This window comes from Phycodurus eques, chromosome 11, assembly GCF_024500275.1.
Source record: "Phycodurus eques isolate BA_2022a chromosome 11, UOR_Pequ_1.1, whole genome shotgun sequence".
Taxonomy (NCBI): Eukaryota; Metazoa; Chordata; class Actinopteri; order Syngnathiformes; family Syngnathidae; genus Phycodurus; species Phycodurus eques.
Window position 1 is genome coordinate 7,389,666 of NC_084535.1, and position 19,897 is coordinate 7,409,562.

At 43.0% G+C, this 19,897-nt stretch overlaps 1 protein-coding gene across 2 annotated transcripts; it reads right to left on the reverse strand.

Moving 5' to 3' along the window:
* Positions 1-1,026: 1,026 nt before the first annotated feature.
* Positions 1,027-19,536, reverse strand: zranb1b (zinc finger, RAN-binding domain containing 1b). Of its 2 annotated transcripts, none has more exons than XM_061690476.1 (10): positions 19,219-19,536; positions 15,883-16,877; positions 10,404-10,591; positions 9,420-9,573; positions 8,312-8,383; positions 6,448-6,646; positions 4,761-4,881; positions 4,445-4,574; positions 2,835-3,064; positions 1,027-2,626 (listed from the first exon to the last, which is right to left on the reverse strand). In XM_061690476.1, the coding sequence occupies exons 2-10, from the start codon at positions 16,811-16,813 to the stop codon at positions 2,408-2,410; spliced, it is 2,244 nt and encodes a 747-aa protein (XP_061546460.1). In that variant the 5' UTR covers positions 16,814-16,877; positions 19,219-19,536; the 3' UTR covers positions 1,027-2,407. The 2 variants fall into 2 exon arrangements, with proteins under 2 accessions (XP_061546460.1, XP_061546459.1); XM_061690475.1 differs by having other exon boundaries at positions 15,883-16,894.
* Positions 19,537-19,897: the final 361 nt, after the last annotated feature.

The following is a 19,897-nucleotide window of genomic DNA, read 5'->3' on the forward strand; positions in this document are numbered from 1 at the left end:
GACCACTCCTATTTTTTTTTCTTTTTTTTAGCGTGACTGTGTTTGTTCTTGTACAAGGTGAACATACGGTATAACATTACATGAAGTGCAGCTGGAAACCACCAATAAAAAAAAAAAAAATACATGCTGTCCTGATTGATAAGAGTTGATGGAATGTGTTTTTGTGGAACATTTATTGACATATTAGCTTTCCAGTCTCATTCCATATAAAGATAAAAATCTCCCGAGTATTATTTTAACAATGTTTATTGTTTAGGTTGCAGTTTGCAGTGGGGCAGAGCTGCGCTCCCATCATACTGAGGGATATGTCAAATATTATTTAATAAATATGATTGTTATAGAAATCCCAATTATGAAGACAGAATTTCTCATACAGCTCTTCTACTATGCTATTCGGAACAAAAATATAAACAAAACATCTCATACAGCTCTTCTACTATGCTATTCGGAACAAAAATATAAACAAAACACTTTTGCTGATATAATTTGTATTTATTAATTGCATCTTTTAAATAACGTTTTAATTAAGTGAAGTGTAACAAGGATTTTAAATCACATAATTAGTACCTAATAGTATTTTTATTTACAAAATAGTAGTAAAGAATATTTTTAAAATATATTTTCATTAAACTCTTTCCCCATTAAGTTGATTTATGGCTGAGTTATTTCCAACAAAATTTTATAATTAGGATAAATTGTAATGAATTAGTCACAATTTTAATGGTGATCCCATACATAATCACATAAACGTTTTATAATCATACAATTCTTAATTGAATTTTTTTAGTAATTAAAACATTTATAAAAACAAACCTAGGATTTGAAATATAATTAGCACGTTTTTTTTTTCTTACAATAGTAAAAAGTATTTAAAAGTTTTGCAAAAATACTAATTTATTAAAACAACTATTTTTAGTAATAGATTCTTCCTGTTTTCATAACCTGAAACGTTGCTTAATTTCCAGCAGTACACGCAACCTCCACAAGAGGGCGCAAAACATCTTTTCCAGAGTGAGAAATTGTATGACAAAAGAAGTCACCAGTTAAAACATTGAAAAATGTTTTTATTTTTCTGGTTGTTGTTTTTTGCTCATATTTCTGTTTTTGTGTGTGTTACACTCTTCCATGTATGTACGGTGACGTGATGCTGGGAAAAAAAAAAAAAAAAAGAATCCACAAACCAAATATTACATCATCAATACCAAGCAACACACCACAGGTGGAGGCTCCAAACCGAGGGAAAAGAAAGTTGAGTAAACGGTAACAACAACATGTTAATTACCCGTCTGCTTTGGTTTTGATGTCATTGCTGTGACGAGACATTTTACGACAAATGAGGTGCGTGAGGGTGAACCGGAGAGGCTAAAGAGCTGAAGTGATGCAACGGGAAATGAAAAACGAGAAAAACAAGCACCAAGTTGTAGACATCCCCTTGAGGTACGACAAAAAAAAATAATATCACCGGTAAACTCGACGTCATTGTGATGTCGTTTCTTCAAGATGAACCACAAAAAGAAAAAGCTGAAAAATATACAGATTATAAGCGTTCAAATACAATCATAATAAATATGTCAATAAAAACAAAAGGAATATAGTGAGTCCATTTATTAAAGGGAACGTCTCCCTTTTTTCAAGAGCTTCCTTGACCTCGTTCAAGCGAGTATTCACGTAGAAATGTTGTCGTAAATGTGCAGTGCTTCAGTAGAACTTTGAAAACACAAGAATGGCTTTGTCCATTTTTTGTTATTTTCCAAAATCCACAGTAAATTATGTGCTTTGTTTTTGTACTGAACACATCGATGCTGGTAAGAGTTCATATTAGGATATACGTACTTGTATTTTTGTTTTGTTTTTTAAACAACCACGTGCATAATTATGGAAAGATGTTTGCGCATTTATTCCGTAGCCTGGATATGCATCTTAAGGTACTTGTACTAGTACGCACTTTCTACTCACTAATAAGGCAATTCGGCGCTCTAGTACACTGTGAAAAAAAATATTTTCAGATGCAATTAAAATGTGGTGAACAGACATAATTTTCCCCTCAACTCCTCGAAAGTAAACATTTTAATCATGTGCAATCAATGGACATGTTCAAATTACTTCTTTTTTTTTTTTTTCCCAGTGTTGAACGACCGTCTTACTAGTAATAGCACCTTAGTCATTCTATGAGTGAGCTGATTTGTCTTACTAGTGAGGACAATGAGCATACTAGTACAAGGACCTTAAGCTGGATCTCAAGGAAATGATGACTAAATTCTCAAAGGGCTTTTCCATACGTGCATTTCCATGTCGGAATTCTGTCGTCACATCGGAGAAACAAATCAAAAAGTTGTTTTTGAATTTGTAAACCTTTTTATTCTCCGCGCGCGTCACAGTTTGTCCCAAAGTCCCGACACACCGTCGGTCACTCGTCGTCGTCGTCGTCCTCCTCCTCCCCGTCGGAGAGCGCGGCGCAGGCGCGTATCTGCCGGTAGCCGTCGAGCCACTTCTCCACCATCTGCGTGACGAGCGGGTGGTTGCGCCTGCGCGAGCTCTTCTGCAAGGCCACCAGCACGCCGCCGTCCGTCACGCAGCAGTCCAGCCACGAGCGCAGGAGCTTCTCCTGCTGCTCCTCGTTGCCCATCTGAGGAAACGCACAAAATGGACGACCCCCGTCGGAAGGTCGTTTAGTCGCACAGCGGGACGGTACGGTTCGTTAGGCTAATTGTGTGTCCGCTGCGGGGTTTCTAGGTGTCAGTTTGACTTGGGACCAGAATATTTTCTATGTGGAAGTAGCGTCACGTCCACTTTGGAGGAAATTAGTCTCAAATTCCGTAGTCCGCGGTACTTACTTCCTGCGCCGACAGGAAATGGATGTGCAGCAGCTTGCGGTCGCTGTCGACGAGCGGCAGGAAGGTGACGGTGACGTCGTCGTCCGTGTTGAGGTTGGCGCCGGCGCCGCGATTGTCGAAGCCGTCGTTCTCCATGGCCACCAGGGCGGAGAAGTGGCCGCGCGTGTAGCCCAGCGCGATGGGACTCTTCCAGCAGAAGCTCTGCTCCCACAGCAGAGGCAAGTACACTCCTAACAACACACACACACACACACACACACATTAAAGACGTCATCCGCAACACGCGCCACAAGTCAACATGGAAGCGTCTGAACGTGTTAAACAAGATTTTCTGTCTTCAACTGAACTGGATTCAACTTGATTTCACATTACGGATTTTGAACACATTTGCACATTTTATTTACATCAGACACTTTCATTTCATCTCACGCACACACACACACACACACACACACGGACTGTCGCTTGGGTGGGTGTGTGTGTCTGTGTGTGAGATCCTTCACAATGCTTTCCCACACAAGCCTTTCAACATGTTCAAATAGCTCAAGCGCTTGCGTGTCGTGCGGAGGGGCATCTCAGCTATGTCAGCGACGAGGCGCTCACAAAGGAAGCCTCGCGCTATGTGCACACCAATATGGTGGCTCACATTTTTTTTTTCCTCGTCCCGCTCTGGAATAAAAATAAACATGCCAGTGACGGGGGAGGGGGCGGGGGACAGCTGTTTGAAAGCTGCCAAGTAACAGGTGACACTGTAATTCCATCGGAGTCAATCAGAAGCCTGAAGAAAGTCCTTTCAGGAAAAGGCACAATAATTATTAGGAAGACCTCTGTCAAGGTTCAACTGATTTGAGTGGGACTGTAACACAAAGTCTTCGGGGCCCACAATCAAATTGGGATTTTAGTTATGCAGTTTTTGTGTAATACTGCTAACTTAAAACCAAAAATGGAAAACAAGACAATGGTGAACAATGGGAATCTTATGTTAGTGCGATTTTGAGATGATTTAGACAAAACAAAAAGCAAAACTGGGGGAAAACATGGTTATGTCATACAACTGAGTTTTCAAATTAATTGCTGAAAATGTAAGTTTGGAAAATCGGTATTCTAGTGAGAGTTTTCCAAAAAGTCAGTTTTAAGTGACTTAAAACAGACTTCCGTGAAGTCAAAAGCCCACAATGAAAATTTTAGTTTTAACAATACCTCATGTATACTGGGTCCTACTATAGACCAGTGGTTTAATTCCTAAATAGCATATATTTTTTGTAAGCCAGTGTAACATTATGCAGTTTTAACATTAACACTGTGCTTAAATACACTAAACAATGATTCAATTAAAATGCATTGCACATAAAAGTGAAATAAACCCTGCACCTAAATAAGTGTTTAGTTACAAACAGTTATTCAAGGTTGAGTGCAAATGTATTGTACTTAATACAACGGAAAGTTTCCACTGGTTAGTCCGTAAGTGCCGTAAAATGGCGTTTGAAATGCGATGGTTTCCTGCATTCGTTGCTCAGAACTTTGCCACATACCGCACAGTACCGCTCGAGGGAGCCGCTCGTACTAATTGGTGGAACGCATCCCACACTTGGAGAAGCGCACGTGCTCACCTTGAAAGCGAGTGAACCCAAGCGTTTCCCCACGGAAGCTTTTGTAGTACTTGACTCCGTAGACGATGATGGGCCTCCGAAGTATGTGAGCAAGGACGAAAATGTGGGTCTGCTCCAAGCTGGATCCCGGCTAGGGAGGAAAGGACGACACAAAGATGCCCGGTTTCTTACACAGCAACACACGCAATAACTTAGCCAGGGAGCCGACGTCTGCTGATTGCAAGACGGGAAAACACTCGCAAAGGCACGAACTGATCGGCTCCTTGCACAATTGACAATTTGTCGCGGTTATGAGTCGCTTTGCGGCCGCACGTACCTGACTGGCCAGTGACAGGATGAAGGCCCAGTCTTCCTGCCACTGCTCCTCCCGCAGGGAAAAGTGCAGGCCGAAGCTTTGGGAATACCACGACTCCCACTCCTTCCAGCGCGCGTAGAACCTGGGACAAGAAACACGGCTTCTTTTAAAGGGGACGCATCATGGAACGCTGATTTTTTAATGGCTCCTATAAACCAAAGTTGGGTCTCAGGTGTGCCTGCTTTCATCAAGTGTGAAATTAAACCACCAATTTCCATAAAATTCAGTCTATTGAGCTAACCAGTACATAAGCCGCACCCACACTAACAAAAAAAAAAAAACTCCAGCACTTTCTCCAAAGAGAATATGTGCCGGTGAGTATTGGTGGATGTTCTATTTTGCGTGTTATCTTGTTTATGTTAAAGTAACTGTTGTTTGATGGTTGAAAATGATGCTACCTTCTGTTAGCCTGTCTATAGCGGTTCCCATTGTAAATTAGCATTAAGCTAGCAGACGACACTTTTTTTATTCTTTATTTTATTTTTCATTTTTTAATCTTGGCCTTCTCCTTCCCAAGTCGTCTACGCTCGCATCGTCGCAACTACCTAGCTCCACCCCCTGTTGTCATGGTAACGAAAACCACACTCATTTGCCCAACAGCTGATGACGGCCCCACGTGCCACCTGTATAAGACAGTGCGGCCTCCTTAAAAAGGGCTGATTAAACTTCACATCCCCACAAAATGTACTTAGTTGTGACGTTTGGGGGGAATACTAATAATCCAAAACAGCAAAAGAGAAGAGAGAATATCTCTAGTTTTATGATTGGCAGAGGCAAATATGGTGAGCTGAGGAAACAGGGAATCTTATGTGAGTGCACAATTTTTTTCCCCCCACAAGTAGTAGCAAGTTCACCTCCCCGTAACCCTCTAGCTACGTCCCGGTCGTCACGGTAACAAAAGCCGTACTCGCCACTGGGCCAACAGTATTCAGGGCAAAACACGTGCATCCTCTCAAAACTGATTTCAACCAGACAAGAAATATAATTCTTGATCCTTGGGGTATTTTGACAAAATTTGCTATCATACCTTCCTTCAAATTATAAAAACAACTGCGTGACTCCTTTAAACTCAACATGCTACTAAAATTGGTTCTACAGCTCCAGCAGCCGTTTTCCATTTGGATCAATGTGCCAAGTCAGCAGGGGGTCGTGTGGCACATTTTTAAAACCCAATCGTCCCGTTGAAGTGTAAAACACAAGCAGCAACGTGATGTGGCCGCATGTCACGTTTCAGCTGCTGCTGTCCTTGAAGGCACCACCAAGGGGGCCTTCACACCAGCTGCGGTTGGCGATGTGCTTGGTCCGCTGCCAGGGAAGGTCTCGTTGGTCCACCTTGAGATTCTTGGACCACAGGCAAGAGAAAATTATAGCAGTGTTTCTTTTCTCTTTTTTTTGGGTGGGTTGCCCTAGGAATCCTGAGGCTTGCCAGCAACTTGCTTCTTTTTTTATTGAAGAATTTTTTTACCTCAAGGTCAGGCCTTCCAAGTTCTTCCACACCTAAATTAAACCAAAAATCCCTTTATGGACCCTATTGAGAAAATTGCCTTGTCCTAATTATTCCCACAATGTTGGAAGAAAACACTTGAGGTATGTCTTGATGCTTTTTGTCCATGGAGTGTACATACAACAAACATATTGAGTGGCTCACCAGTGCGAGCAGTCGTGCAGGCTGTCGTGGAGCGTCTTGCGTAGGACCGAGTCCTTGTCGTAGATGCCCCACGTGGCTTGTAGCACCGAGTCCAGCAAGCAGTCCCCGGCCGTGCGGTTCCACAAGGCGTACAGCCGGCTGTCCAGCCTGGTCCCGAGCTCCAGGGACCAGTTGATGATGGGAGACTCCTCCTCCAGCTCTAGATATCACAGTGGATACACAACTGAGAGCAATGTAACAGCTGTGATTTCTACTGCTTTGGTCACACATACTGTAGAGAAAACGGGACTGCCAAGTGATGCTGTTGCCATGGTGATAGCTTGACCAAATCCAATCCCATCCCCAAATTATACCCTAGCCAAATATTTAATTAAAGATTTTTTTTTCTTCAATTTGTTGAATGGATATATTTTAGCTAGATAGTGACAAAAGAATAGTCATACAGCCCTATCCAGTGCACGACATTTATCGTCGATTAGAAAGCTCAAAATTGAGAAGTTGCCAGGACAATTTAGTATGAAAGAAAATAATGCTGTTCCTCAAAATTGTCTGATAAAATGTGAACAATTTCTTTATGTAGAACTTTTTTGTGAGGACAAAAAATAAACACGAGTATGTCATAGTGTAGCCTTGTTACTTTTTAATTGTATTGTTACATAATTGTTTAAACTTTTACATGGTATTATTTCTACATTTCTATCGCATTATTTTACAGTTTTATAGAGTTTTCTGAATATTTGTTTCTGCTTTTTCTTTTATATTTTTATTGTTTTTCATTGTATGTTTTTTTCACCATCATTTTAAATGGTAGTTAAAAAAATAAAAAAACTTTATTCATTTCATTTTTTTGTCATTGCATTGCTTTTTATTTTTTCAAAATTTTTCATACATTTTTTCCATTGTTTTACTTTTTTACATTTGTATTTTTCTGCATTTCTTTAAAGGAGTATTTTAATATTTTATTTTATTTGCATATTTTTAAATTGGATTAGATCCAAATCCCCTTTAACTCACTTTTTGGCCAGGGTATGAATCATTGTGGGCTTAACTGTACAAGCCCCTTTTTTCTTTTTGTGTAGCAAAACAAAGTGAATCCAGTTTCAAATGACACCAGATATTGGATGATACTTGTCAGAACATGCGAGCGACCTGGTGGGAAGAACACAGGCCCTTGTGTTAATGTGCTCTCTTTGATGCATAGCGAGTTTAATTTATTTAATAGCTGACCTTCTCAGTGCGTCATTGTAGCAACAACCTAATAGTAAGCTGCATTTTGTGCATCATAGTGAAACTTATTACTGAGAGGGGGTGGTTTTGCTGCAGAGCACAGAAAGTCATCAAGCGGTTTACAAACCCACGTGATCAGATTTAAATCTTAATCCATTAATCTAAAAAATAAAATAAAAAAGGGGGGTGAGCACTGTGGTCCTTTCTGCCCAAATTTCAGTCAAAAATGACATTGCAAATGCTTGTTATCTGATCTTTATATCGTCCTAGGGACACAACGCATGTGAAGTAAAGCCTTTTATGAGCATGCTAATGTTTATGTGTGAGTGTCTGATAGAAGGTAAAAAGCCTTCAGAAATTGTTGAAACAATTTGGCTGAGCAGGGACTCAAGAAAAGAGTGGCTGGCATGGGAACGATCAAGGAGACAGAGCCCAGTTTTGGCAAGAGAGGAAGTGCGAGTAATAAACCACTGCAAATACTTGGCGTGCTTCCTATTTGTGTGTGTGTGTGTGTGTGTGTGCGCGTGTGTGTGTGCGTGTAGGGGACCACCGTCAACTCGGATCTGGTTTATCTCCCTCAAACAGCAATTTGTGCATGCTATCACTGTTGTAACACCACTGTAAGTTTATATTTTACCTTTTTGCACATCCCGGTCCAAAACCTCATCAAAAAGCTTTTCCTGAACGGCTGGTGGCAAATCCTCAATATCTGAAACAAAAGCAGAACAAAAGATTTTTAATGGTTAGTTTAAAAGGGACATAATATGGAAATTGTACGTTTTAATTGCTTGTATACAAAGCTATTTTTCTGTTCTATTTTTTTATTTTTGACAAAACACTGAAAGTTCAAGCCTTTATTGTCATTGTATACCATGAGTTCAGCGAGACAAGAAATAGGATGTGTAATTCTTGATAATTGGCGTATTTTTAGAAAAGCAGCACAGAGCCTGACACTGGATTCCTTTGGAACTGTTTGAAATTGTGGAAAAAAAGACGAGTAGGGCGATGTAGCGGGTAGCACAACTGCCACACAATTCTGAGGTTCAGGGTTCAAATCCGGCTGCGGCCTTTCTGTGATTGTCCATGTTTACCCTGCTGTTGGCTGGTCCTCCGTGTCGCTCCCCTCACAAGCACAATGAATACATGTTTAAGTCCCGTCAACTGCAGAGAGTGATTCTAAACCCTAGGCTCGGCTCACCCACAACACTAATGAGGATAAGCGGAATGGAAAACTAATGCATGGATGGCTGTCTCCTATATCATGACTGAAATGCTTTTGAAGGCGAACCATCATGTTTTTGTTGCCGTCACAATAACCGCTGGCTTTCTGTCAATGCTCGGGCGGCTCTTGTCAACACAGTAGCCAATTCTTCCACTAAAAGAGAAATGAATGCATTGACTGTGTGCGGCCAAAACAGAGCAAATCTCTGCTCATGGCCGCAAGCCAAGGTCGCCATTGTCCCGCACACACTGCACGACCAATTCTTGGCCCAGGCTAGCACACTAAACCAGACGCTGCGAGTTGAAAAGAGGGTTGATATAAAGACACTAAATATAGATTTTTGAATAGTTTGTATGGTAAGTGTATACTGTACAAGAACAATACTCCAGACAGTATGTCTTCTGGACAGCGTTCATAAAAAGCAGAACAGACAGAAAGGCACAAATTACACAGCCTGTTGTCGTTGTTGTAGCTAAATGCCTGCTAGCGCCAGTTAGCATGCTGTGGTAATGGTGGTGCAGACCTGCGGGCAACGTGAAGGTGACCAGGTCAGTCAGGAAGTAGCAGGTGAAGTCCCCCTTGCGCTGGTGGAGGGAAGCGGCCACCTCGCGGCGGATCTGCTCCGTCAGCTCGGGACACACCATGGCCGGGATGCACTTGGCGGCCTGTTGGGACACCTGCAGGGGGCGCACATGAAGACAGAAAGCTTTGAGACCACAGGTGTCGCAATCCTTATGTTCTACTGTAGTATCTGTTACTTTGAGTGTGTATGGCTTTAAAATGCTGGAGCTGGCCTGGTGCGTCACGTTGGTGTCAGGGAATGAGAGTGTAGTTGGCTGGCTGTTAACTGGCTAAATCGTTAGCCAGTTTGCATGTTGAGTGACTGCGTTAGACGGTTTGTTATCTCTTTTCTTCAGTTTGTTTGCTAAAGCGATTAAAAGTTCACTGGCAACTGTGCCTATCCTTGACCATCTACCACCACCTGTGTTGGTGGTCGTAGACATGCTGTTGTGGCGCACGTTGCACTTTATCTTTCTTATTCATTTTGAAATGATACAGCTTGTGTACCCAATTAAGTAGCCAGTGAATTTTTGTTGAAATAGGTGTGAAGATATTTTCCCAGCATTTTTGGGAGTCTAAAACAACTGTGATTCAGTGTTTCCTGCTAATGTTACTTATCTGAGAGCCAGTGAGGACAAGAACAGGAAAGCATTTGAGAAATGTTCAGGCGACTGGAGGCTTTCAAATATTTTTGCAGGCATACTCCGACGTCTCACTCTTCACTCGGTCGCTGACCGCTCTGAGAGCAAATTGGGCCAGCGAGCGAGCGCGGGAGGCGAGGTGTGCGCTGACAGATAATCTGGGATAACGTTGCCGTCAGAAAGCAAACTGCTATGTGCGCCTCAGGCACGAACACACAAAGACACACACACACGCGTATTATCACAGCGCGGCTTTCTCAGCGCATTTGTGACACACAACGGGCGTCACTCTCTTCTCCGCTGACCTCGGTGAGCAGCACGGCCAGCATGTCCTGCCTCTGGAAGCGGATGGCAAGGTGCACGAGCGTGAAGCCCACGTCGAACGCCGACGGACGGTTGAGCAGGTGCACCTCGTCGGACGACAGCTGCCTCGCGATGTCGCCCCCCGACGTCTTGTAGGACTCTACAGCCGCCAGGTCGCCCTCCACCACGCCTGTTTGGAAAGACAAAAGGAACTTAAAGTGGCATGCATTCGTTCTGTGACCAAGCTCATAATGCAATTTACTTGTATATACCCTAGCGCTCCAAGTACCACCATCATAACCAACATTAAAATACAAAAGCACTGAAGGGCTACATGGTCATCAAAAATGAGATGGCCTTTATTCCTAAAAGTATATTAAATAAACCTGTACTTAAATAATGATTGCACATTAAAACAAATAAAAATAAAACAAATCAAGAAAAAGTGTACCTAAATGCATACAATGCAACTATATTGTACTAAAAAGGCAGGGCTCAGTCCCTATGTTTACACACACTAAAGTGACACACACACACACACGTCAGAGGACAGTGTATTCTGTGTTCAACCACCCCAAAAAAGTTCAGCTCCGATTATATGTAATCGCTGTGGCAGCTACAAGAGCTGGAGGACTTCTATGTCTTTAAAATCAAGGGGAACAACGCTTGACTACTCAATTTAGCCCCTGTGTTAGCATGTTAGCAATGGGAGTAGATGCATTTTCAGCGCTTTGCATTGTTGTGTTTTGTGGCGAAACAAATGCCCCCCGCCCCCCAACCCCACAGAAAATGCCACCCTGAGCAACTGCCCTTGTCGTCCATATCAAAAACCACCACTGGTCCACTGGCCGCCTTCGGCAATCACTTTCCTTATTTAATAACCACTAATGTAACTAATTTAGACCACATTGAATTATCTACAGTTTTGCTGTAGTTAAGACTTACAGTGGGTGTTTGTTTTTTTCTTTTTTATGTTTATTTGTGTTGTTTGGGCAGACACTCACACTGGCAGAGTATATCTGACCGGTACATTTATGCTGCACTTGCATTGATATCTGATATGTATTACATTTTTACCCACATTGGAGGCCTGATCCCCAGGTTTGGATGTCTCATTGCATGATTTTTTTATTTATTTATTTTTTTTAAATGCCACATTAATACAAATGTGCCACTTGAGAAAAAAAAAAAAAAAAAAAGCAGAATTGTGTCACTTGAGCGACTGTACACTAAAGTAAGTGTGGTAAAATGATGATGGTGTGTGTGTGTGTGTGTGTGTGTGTGTTGAGTAGTTAAAGTATGACTAAAGCACTACAGCAAGGTTAAATGAAATGAGTAAATGGGATGATTGGCGGAATGTGAAAGGAGCTGGCTAGTTAAAGTTCCTTGGATACAGCGGCCCAATGTAATGAAACCAAATACAAGCTGTGTATAAAACTGGGGGTGTATTTCGCTAAGTATAATGCAGCGCAGTTGTAGACCACTGAAAACTACAATCACTATGATATGCGAGTTCAATCAAAACCTCACTGATAGTGCCAATCAAAATTTAATTAGATCGTGCATGGCTCTGGAGTTTAATCTGCACTAATCACAGCTGTAATAAACTGTTAAGGCAAGTGAGTCATTTCAGAATGAAATAAAAGCACAACTCAGAAGTTTAAATGATGTATACGGCAGCCATACATCTTGTATGCAGCATACAACAACTATAGCAACCTCTTGACAGTACTATAAACACTGCGGAGCTTTTTTGCTCTCAACACACAACAATGCTCGGCCGCACACAAGGGTTTGTGTGAGTGTGCGGGACAGAGTGGGTGGAAGGACTCGCCGTACCATGTAGAGCTGGACTGCCGCTGCCAGCGATGAGGAGACAAGAGGGAGGAAAAAGCTCCACAAAAGAAGCGCAGTGTGACAAGAGGGGATCACAAAACAGCAGTGGCGTGGGCGTGCCCGTGGCCCCGCCGTCAGCCCTGCGCTCCCACATCCTGTAAGACAATACGCTCACCTAAGGACACTTACTTGCTTCTGTCATTGACAATCCTGTCAGCACAAAGACATGAGTCAGTCACACCACTGGAAAGGAGCTTGGTCAAACAATTTGCCAGGTTGCTCCCATCAGGTATAATGTAGGTGCTGGCTTTTTAAGCCAGTATAAAAGGGGATTGTGTCGCCTTGCACAGTTTCAAGAAACCTGTAGATTGGCCGGTACAGTGCTTATCACAGAAGATATGTTCCAGACCCACCCACCAGCAATCGGTGAAAATCCGCAATGCAAAAAGCTAGGACTGAAACGATTAATCGAATGACTTGATTAATGCGGTTACCAAAAAAACAAAAACAAAAAAAGTTGAAGTAAAATCTCTGCCTCGAAGCTTCGCAGTGATATTTCCACACGGACTAAAATGTTACTGCAGACTCACGTACCGCTCCATGTGGAAATAAATGGACAGGATGGTGGCAAGCCAGGAGGAAAGAGTGAGTAAAAGACAGGATGCCCAAAGTTTTACCTAAGTGCAATTTGTCCACTGCAACTACTAACTAAAGGAACAAACACAACAGCACGTCCATGATCACCAAACAAGGTATCAATATTAGCTAATTTATAATACATGTACGGTACACCACCTAGTTGGAACATATTGTAATGCCCCCACAAGTGGTCAAGGATAGACACAGCGGCCGGTGCACTTGCAATCGCTTTATTAAACAAACACTAATCAAAAAACTAAAACAGAATATAGGCACTGCTACAGCCACAGCTGCTACAGCCACAACTGACACCCAGGCAGTCAACACGCAGACTGGCTAACGGTTTAGCCAGTTAACAAGACAATAATAACTCTTTTTTTTTTTTTTATCGTTTTACCCCTCCCACAGGCCTTAAACACATTTAAACTTAATATATAGTTTTTGTGAACACATTTCAACGCAAAAAAAATAATAATACAATAATGTATAAACATACAACATTAATGCCGGTGTCTGCTATTTGACAGACAAATGTTTTCAACACAACAATATTTCACAGCCCAGGCACTAGTGCTGCTTTGCATGAACCCCTAAAGTTAGAAAATTGACGGCTTCAAGTCTATATATCAAAATATTTGTCAGATAGCTACAAACGGAGCGGGAGTAGTAAGGGTCGGATGTTAAACTTCACAGCCCTGACGTCGCCCCCCTTTTGTTACAGTTCAAATACTAGCTCTGAAGGCAAAAACCTACCTGATCTGTCAAATCCCCCCAACATAACAGCTTTTAGAGGAAATATAAAATGGGCAATGGACATATCTGAGCTGAAAGAGAAGATTGATGCTCTCGGTGGATGAATTGCTGTCATATATACAATAACGGCAACACTGAAAACGGCGAGAAAATGATAGCTTTCAAAGGCATTTCATGTGATATGAAAAGCATGGAAAAGACACCAGGAGACAAGCCAGTACACCAAGAAGTGGAGGGAGCAGTAGCTGAAAATGTATGCATATTAAATTTTATGTATGTTTTTTTTTGTTTTGTTTTTTTTAAATTGCTTAAATTCTTATGCCCTACTAGCAAAAAAATAAATAAATAATAATCACCAAATATTTCAAAGTGACACTTTGACGCCCAGGATAAAGCGCAAATTTATCACCGAGCACTTAAAGATGGATGATGTGTTTTTCATGCGGTGAGTGATGGCAAGTCGCTGCCAGGTGGTCAATAATGCAGGCTCAAAGTCATGACTGTAGCTCAAGACGTATATATTTTTGACCGCAGCTCTACTTGTCACTCTATTTTTAAAGCGACAGGTCCCTTTGGAAGGGTGTTACACGCACATTGTGCATGTGTCACGGTTAATCTCCCTAGCAACAGAGCACAAAGTCATGTGACAGATTGTCTACAACACAATTGGGCTGTGACCCCGTTCCAGGTTTTTGTGCCCTTGGCCATCACTTCTACCAATGGACGAACACGGAAGAACACTGTATTAGCGGCCTATGAGATAAAGGGTGGAAAAAAAACAATCTAGTTTTCCTTAGAATGTTCATCCTCCCACCAGTCTACAGTGTGGGTGGCCGAAAACTCGCTGCTTGTGCAGTCCAGTGTCACTCACTCGCTGGTAGGCATACACAGTGCAATGTTCAGCATCCAAAAAGACAAATTATTATTATGTGGGCTGCTCTATGTAAACAAGGTTGGAACAGCTGCTCCGTATAACAAACATAGATGTTTATCATCATTTATTTGACTTTTTCACAAAATAAAGGCATAATAAGATAATTTTGGGACACTGACTTATGAGTGACCCAACTTATGAGGTTTGCTTGGCGTCGCCCGGACAATTTTTTTGTCTTGGGTCGCAAGCAAAAACTTCAGTTATGAGTGCCAACTAAGGTGGCAGCAACTTTACAACAAGCCAGCAGTTTGGCAATAGCAACAATTATTAGAAAAATAATGCTTGTTTCAAGCTTTTTATTGACACTCCCGGTGACGTTTTCTGTACAACAAAACATAAATCTAAAAAAATTACACGCTGTGCATTTAAGAAACCACATTAACGTCTTACGAAAGTCGCTAGCTCTATGCTACCACAAAATGCAAAACGCCAAAGACGAGCTAATAAAACTAGCATCGAGTAATTCTAAGCTTTTTAACAATTTATATTTGAACACAAGCGGTGGGAACACATGCAGACAGAACATGTCAATACTCAAAGTGCAGTTATATATTCTTAACCCTCTGCGATAAACAACTATTATCGAAGCTTAGTTGAGATGGTCTTGTATGTTTTATTAAGTGTAGTATGTCTGTATGCATTACACGATGGCCAAGGTGTGCACAGCAGAATGAGCAGCACAATGCCCATTGAATCATCATGATGCATTATTTTTTACATTTTTATTCTATTAAATTTTGTTATAACTATTTTTATAAAGTACAATACAGTAGACAGCTATTAAAAACATGTTCCAAAGATTTTTGCTGATGTTCTTCGGAACAGATTAACGGCATTCCCATTCATTTCAATGGGGAAAGAGGATTTGTGATACGAATGTTTTGAGACACGTGCATGGTCGCAGAACAAATCATCTTCATATGTCGAGGCCCCACCGTATATAAAGGTTGTGTAAAAGTCACATTATGACATTGCAGCAAATCTCGGGAGACTTTAGATCAGTGAGCATCTAAAGCAGGGGAAGGAAAACTTTAGTGCTCATGCCCACTTTGAACTTTTAAAATGGACAGAAAACTTAACTCTTAATGTTTTTATGCCTACTAAACCAGGGTTAAAATGTTACTTAAGACGTTGCCTGTACAGTTAATAAAAGTTTTATGACGTTGCAGTTGTCTGTGAGAAATATCCCAATATATTTCCCTGAGTGCTGTGGATCTATACAATACGCAAGTTTTACTTTTTAAATTGAACGAGTGAAATGAATTCCACTTTCTGCGCTATTCTAATTTATTGAGATGCCTTATATACTTCAAACTCACCAACACAGGCGTTAAGGAACAGCCAATCCGTCCTCCTCATTCTGTTCTTAATCTGCTTCAGTTTTTTGAAATCCACCTCGAGCTCCTCTTTACTCCCAACCCCGGCCCCTGACGCCACCTCGATCCTCTGAAACTCCATGTTCACCTCCGACTCGCGTTTGGAGGAAGGCGGTGACCTCCTCTGGCTGGTGCTGCAACCCCCGACCAAACCCACCACGCCGACTCCTTGGCCACCCGCGATGCCCCCGACGCCCCGCATGTTCACCCTGTGGGCGTCGATAAACTTGGACGACGGCTGTTGCCGCTCGGGCTCGGAGGCCAGTTCAATTGGTTCGGCTAGCAGGCTGTGATTGGGCCGCGGGTGGTCGCACACAACGCATTTGAGCGCCTTTGACCAGTTCTCGTAAGTGCAGGCGTTGCAGGTCCAGTGCTGTGCGTGTGTGTTGAGCCTATTGCGGTCATTGTATTCCTCACAGGGGTCCGTGGCGGTGGAGGAGGGTGCGGGGCGGTATCCGGACCCTGAGGTTTGAGGTGACTCTGTGGGGCTGCGTGGCTGCTGCTGTCCTTGATGGCTCGCGTGCTGTTGAGCATGTTGCCTGTGACATAGGCACTGAGTGCAGCGGATGGCGCGGGGCCAGTTCAGGTAGGTGCACATGTGACAGGACCACTTGCTACTGGTCTCAGGGATATCCGCCGTACGGACCCGGGGCCGCGCGCTGGAATCGGGGCAAATGAGCAAAGCGGAGCTCCCCTGGGTGGGGCTGTTGCTGAGGCCCCCGGGGTCCAACGCCGGAGCCCTCTTGAAGGGCTCCTCGGTGATGATGGCGCCTGCGCTGGGCCTTTGCGCGCGGCACATGGTGCACTTGATGGCCGACGGCCAGTTCTCGTAGGTGCAGTATTCACAGGCCCACTTGGCGACCAGCTCGGTCATCGTCGCGCCCACGGCGAGGAGTCTCCCTGCCGTTCGGTGGGGTTCTCAGCTTGGCAGGTCCACTCTGAAGGAAACAGTGCACTGTAAGAAGAGACACATGCAACATTTTTAAGAAAACTGCTTATGCAAGGGACAGTGAATGAGGACTAAATTGAAAAGATTGTGGCATGTTAATCAAATGGTGAGTAGTTTGACAATGGGTGGAAAAGATGGAGGTTTTATGACGACGACGGTGAGTGTACAGTTCGCAGTGGGGATAATCGCCATCAACCAAGTTATCATGTTTATCAAACTGTGAGTAGTTTCAGTGTCGGTGTCAAGAGCACATCCGGGAGGGGGGCATTAGGTCAGCGCAGGGGGGCACATTCTGCCGCTCACTAATCACGCGCGCACACACACAACAATAAGTGTTATGAACAGGTATGCCACATTAGGCATTGGGTAAATGAAACACATGGCTTAGCTTTAATTTATTTTGGGGGGAGGGGGCTGTAAATGAATTGTTGTACAGTGGTTAGTTAACATTTTCTTGATTTAACACATTCAAAGTATTCAATTACATTCAATACATTTCACGTGGGCAATGTGTTTACGATTTGCAATACTCGACCAGCTTATTGTGAGTAGTTTTACTTTATTTTAGTTTTATTTTACACTGGTTAACTTCTTTTTAGAAGTTTAGGATGTTTAAACAATGCCTGCACATTTAATTTATTCACTGCCAGCTTTTTCCAAAGCAGAGTTCTCCATATTGCCAACCATTTAATCTTCAAAACTGTGACAGTATATGCACCAACGTACCTAAAGAAAGAGTACATGCTCTTCTTTTACGGTGACTAACGGCATGAATGAGTTGAACGTCAGTGGCGAAGGCACAAAGTTCTCATTCACACAATCAACTGCTTCATCTTTTCTCAGGATCACACTTTCTACTACCTATCGTGCCACATACTCCCTTAACACCATAAAAATACATAACTGTTCGAGTGTTAGGTGCTTAAACCTGTCCGACTTCCAACGTGTTGGCGTTTCTCTCATAATCAATGTGACAAGCTGAGATTCCCCGCCTAATCTTTATCTTCTACTCATAAACTGTGATCTAAAATCCAATGTAATGCATTGCTGCCATTTACAGGGATCTGCTAGTCGTTACAGTGGTTTACAAACCTGAATTTCACAGACAAAATGGGCTAGACCCTCTATCACGCCTGCCCGTTGAAAACCGCACTTGACGAACATATTCGTCGGTGGCAGTGAACCATTGGATTCCAGTCGAAGAATATAAACGTCCATGGCAGTGAATAAATTAATAAAGGTGTCGTGCTGACGCTGGTGAGTGTATGATCTCCAGCGGGGGTACTACGATGACCATATTATCATTTGTTAATCGCCGAGTATTTTTACTTTATCTCAGTTGTATTTTCTAACGTCTCATCACAATCCTAAACTTTTGTATTGTCTGTACTGTTAATGGTAATTTTAAGCTGTCGACGGTGAGTGTACGATTTGCAGTGGGGGTGGGGGATCTATAATCTGCTCTATAGAGTATCGCATGTTAATCTCTACCAATGCACATCTGCACAATATAAAAAGAGCGTCTGGTGCACACTGCATTTACTAGCACAGTGAAGTTGCTCCTGATGTGGAAGTACTTGATGCCACACAACACAGCAATGCTCAATAACAATCCAGGATAGAAACCTAACACCGACCATAAGCACATACAGTAAAAGTTAATTTATAGATAGCGGGTCAGAGTGGCCTACAGTACCACAGAGGAGGGAGGCTGGTAACGAGACGGGGGGCGAATGAAAGCAGACACCCAGCAGGGAAGACGCGTGACCGCCTAAGACACTGATCCCACGCACTGAAATGCAATTCAGCGCAAAGCCTATTAAAGCCAAATAAAAAAAAAATTAAAGGGGGGGGGGGGGGGGGGGGGGGGGGGGAGTAATAATCCACAGCGCATGCGCATTGCTTACATTCCGTATGTTCAGTGCTGGGAAGTTTGTTTACACGGTGAGAAATTCATCACGAGCGCGACAAAAAGCAACGCCTAGTTTTATTATTATTATTATTAGCAACTCATAACAACAACCTGCCTCGCCCCACTTTTTTCCAAAGGTAGGACGTTGTCGTTTAACAGGTTCACAGGTGACGCGTTAATCGTTTCGTGCTCAAACCCAGGTACGAAACCAACGCGTCAGTGATCGAACTATCGCGAGACTTGTGAGTTTGCGTTCCAAACTCGACGAGATTTGACAGTTTGCCACACAAGTAATTACAGACCAAAGCTAGCTGCTAACACGAATGGGTTATGTTTTTGTTTGTTCTTTTTTTGTTGTTTTTTTTTGCGCTGCGAACGTAAAAACCCGTTGAGTTGAAAACAACGGGAAGCCCCTTACCTCCTTTCGATCCCACTCCCACCCCGAGCCACTCGGGCTTCTCACGTAGCCGACACTAGCCGCATATCGACTCGGTCGGCTGGATGGCGGAGGTCCACATAAGCCACAGGGCGAGAGCCTCCACCCACTCGAGCCCCGTCCCTCCTCGCTTGTCCACGCTTGACTCTTTAAATCATCTTGAGTCCTTTCCGCAGAGCTGAAGGGCTTTTAATGGCGGCGCAGAGTGGGGGAGGAAGCGGGACAAGGGCTAAAAACACACTAGCGAGTGAAGTATGGAGCCCTCGCTCTGGGCCGTGTTGCAGTTGGGGAGGCAGGACCGGGGATTTACTACCTGAATCTGCCGCGCATTGTGATTGGCCGATTTCCGAATATCCTCTCGCGTCGTCCAATCGGAACGGACGTACCTCATTGTCCACGTTAAAGGGAAACGTCAGAGCAAAACAGTGCACTTCAATGTCATCCGGAATAACAACAGCAGTCACGAATTGACTTATTTTTCACCCAAATTGCGGACTAGTTCATTCAGCAGCACAATCGCGTATATTTTTTAGCACAGGCTTGGTTATGTGTGTCTATATGTATTTTGTTGTTGTAGGAATAGCAATTAACCACGTGGTATCGGCTCTGAAGGAATGATGTCATCGTGAAAACACTGCAAGCAGCCTGCAGTAATATATGG

Coding starts and splice junctions, on each gene's coding strand:
- zranb1b (XM_061690476.1), bottom strand. CDS start 16,813: ATGACCGAGCTGGTCGCCAAGTGGGCCTGTGAATACTGCACCTACGAG. Junction 10,592..15,882: donor GTTCCTTAACGCCTGTGTTG/GTGAGTTTGAAG, acceptor CTTTCCAAACAG/GCGTGGTGGAGGGCGACCTG. Junction 9,574..10,403: donor TGGCCGTGCTGCTCACCGAG/GTCAGCGGAGAA, acceptor CGCCCCCTGCAG/GTGTCCCAACAGGCCGCCAA.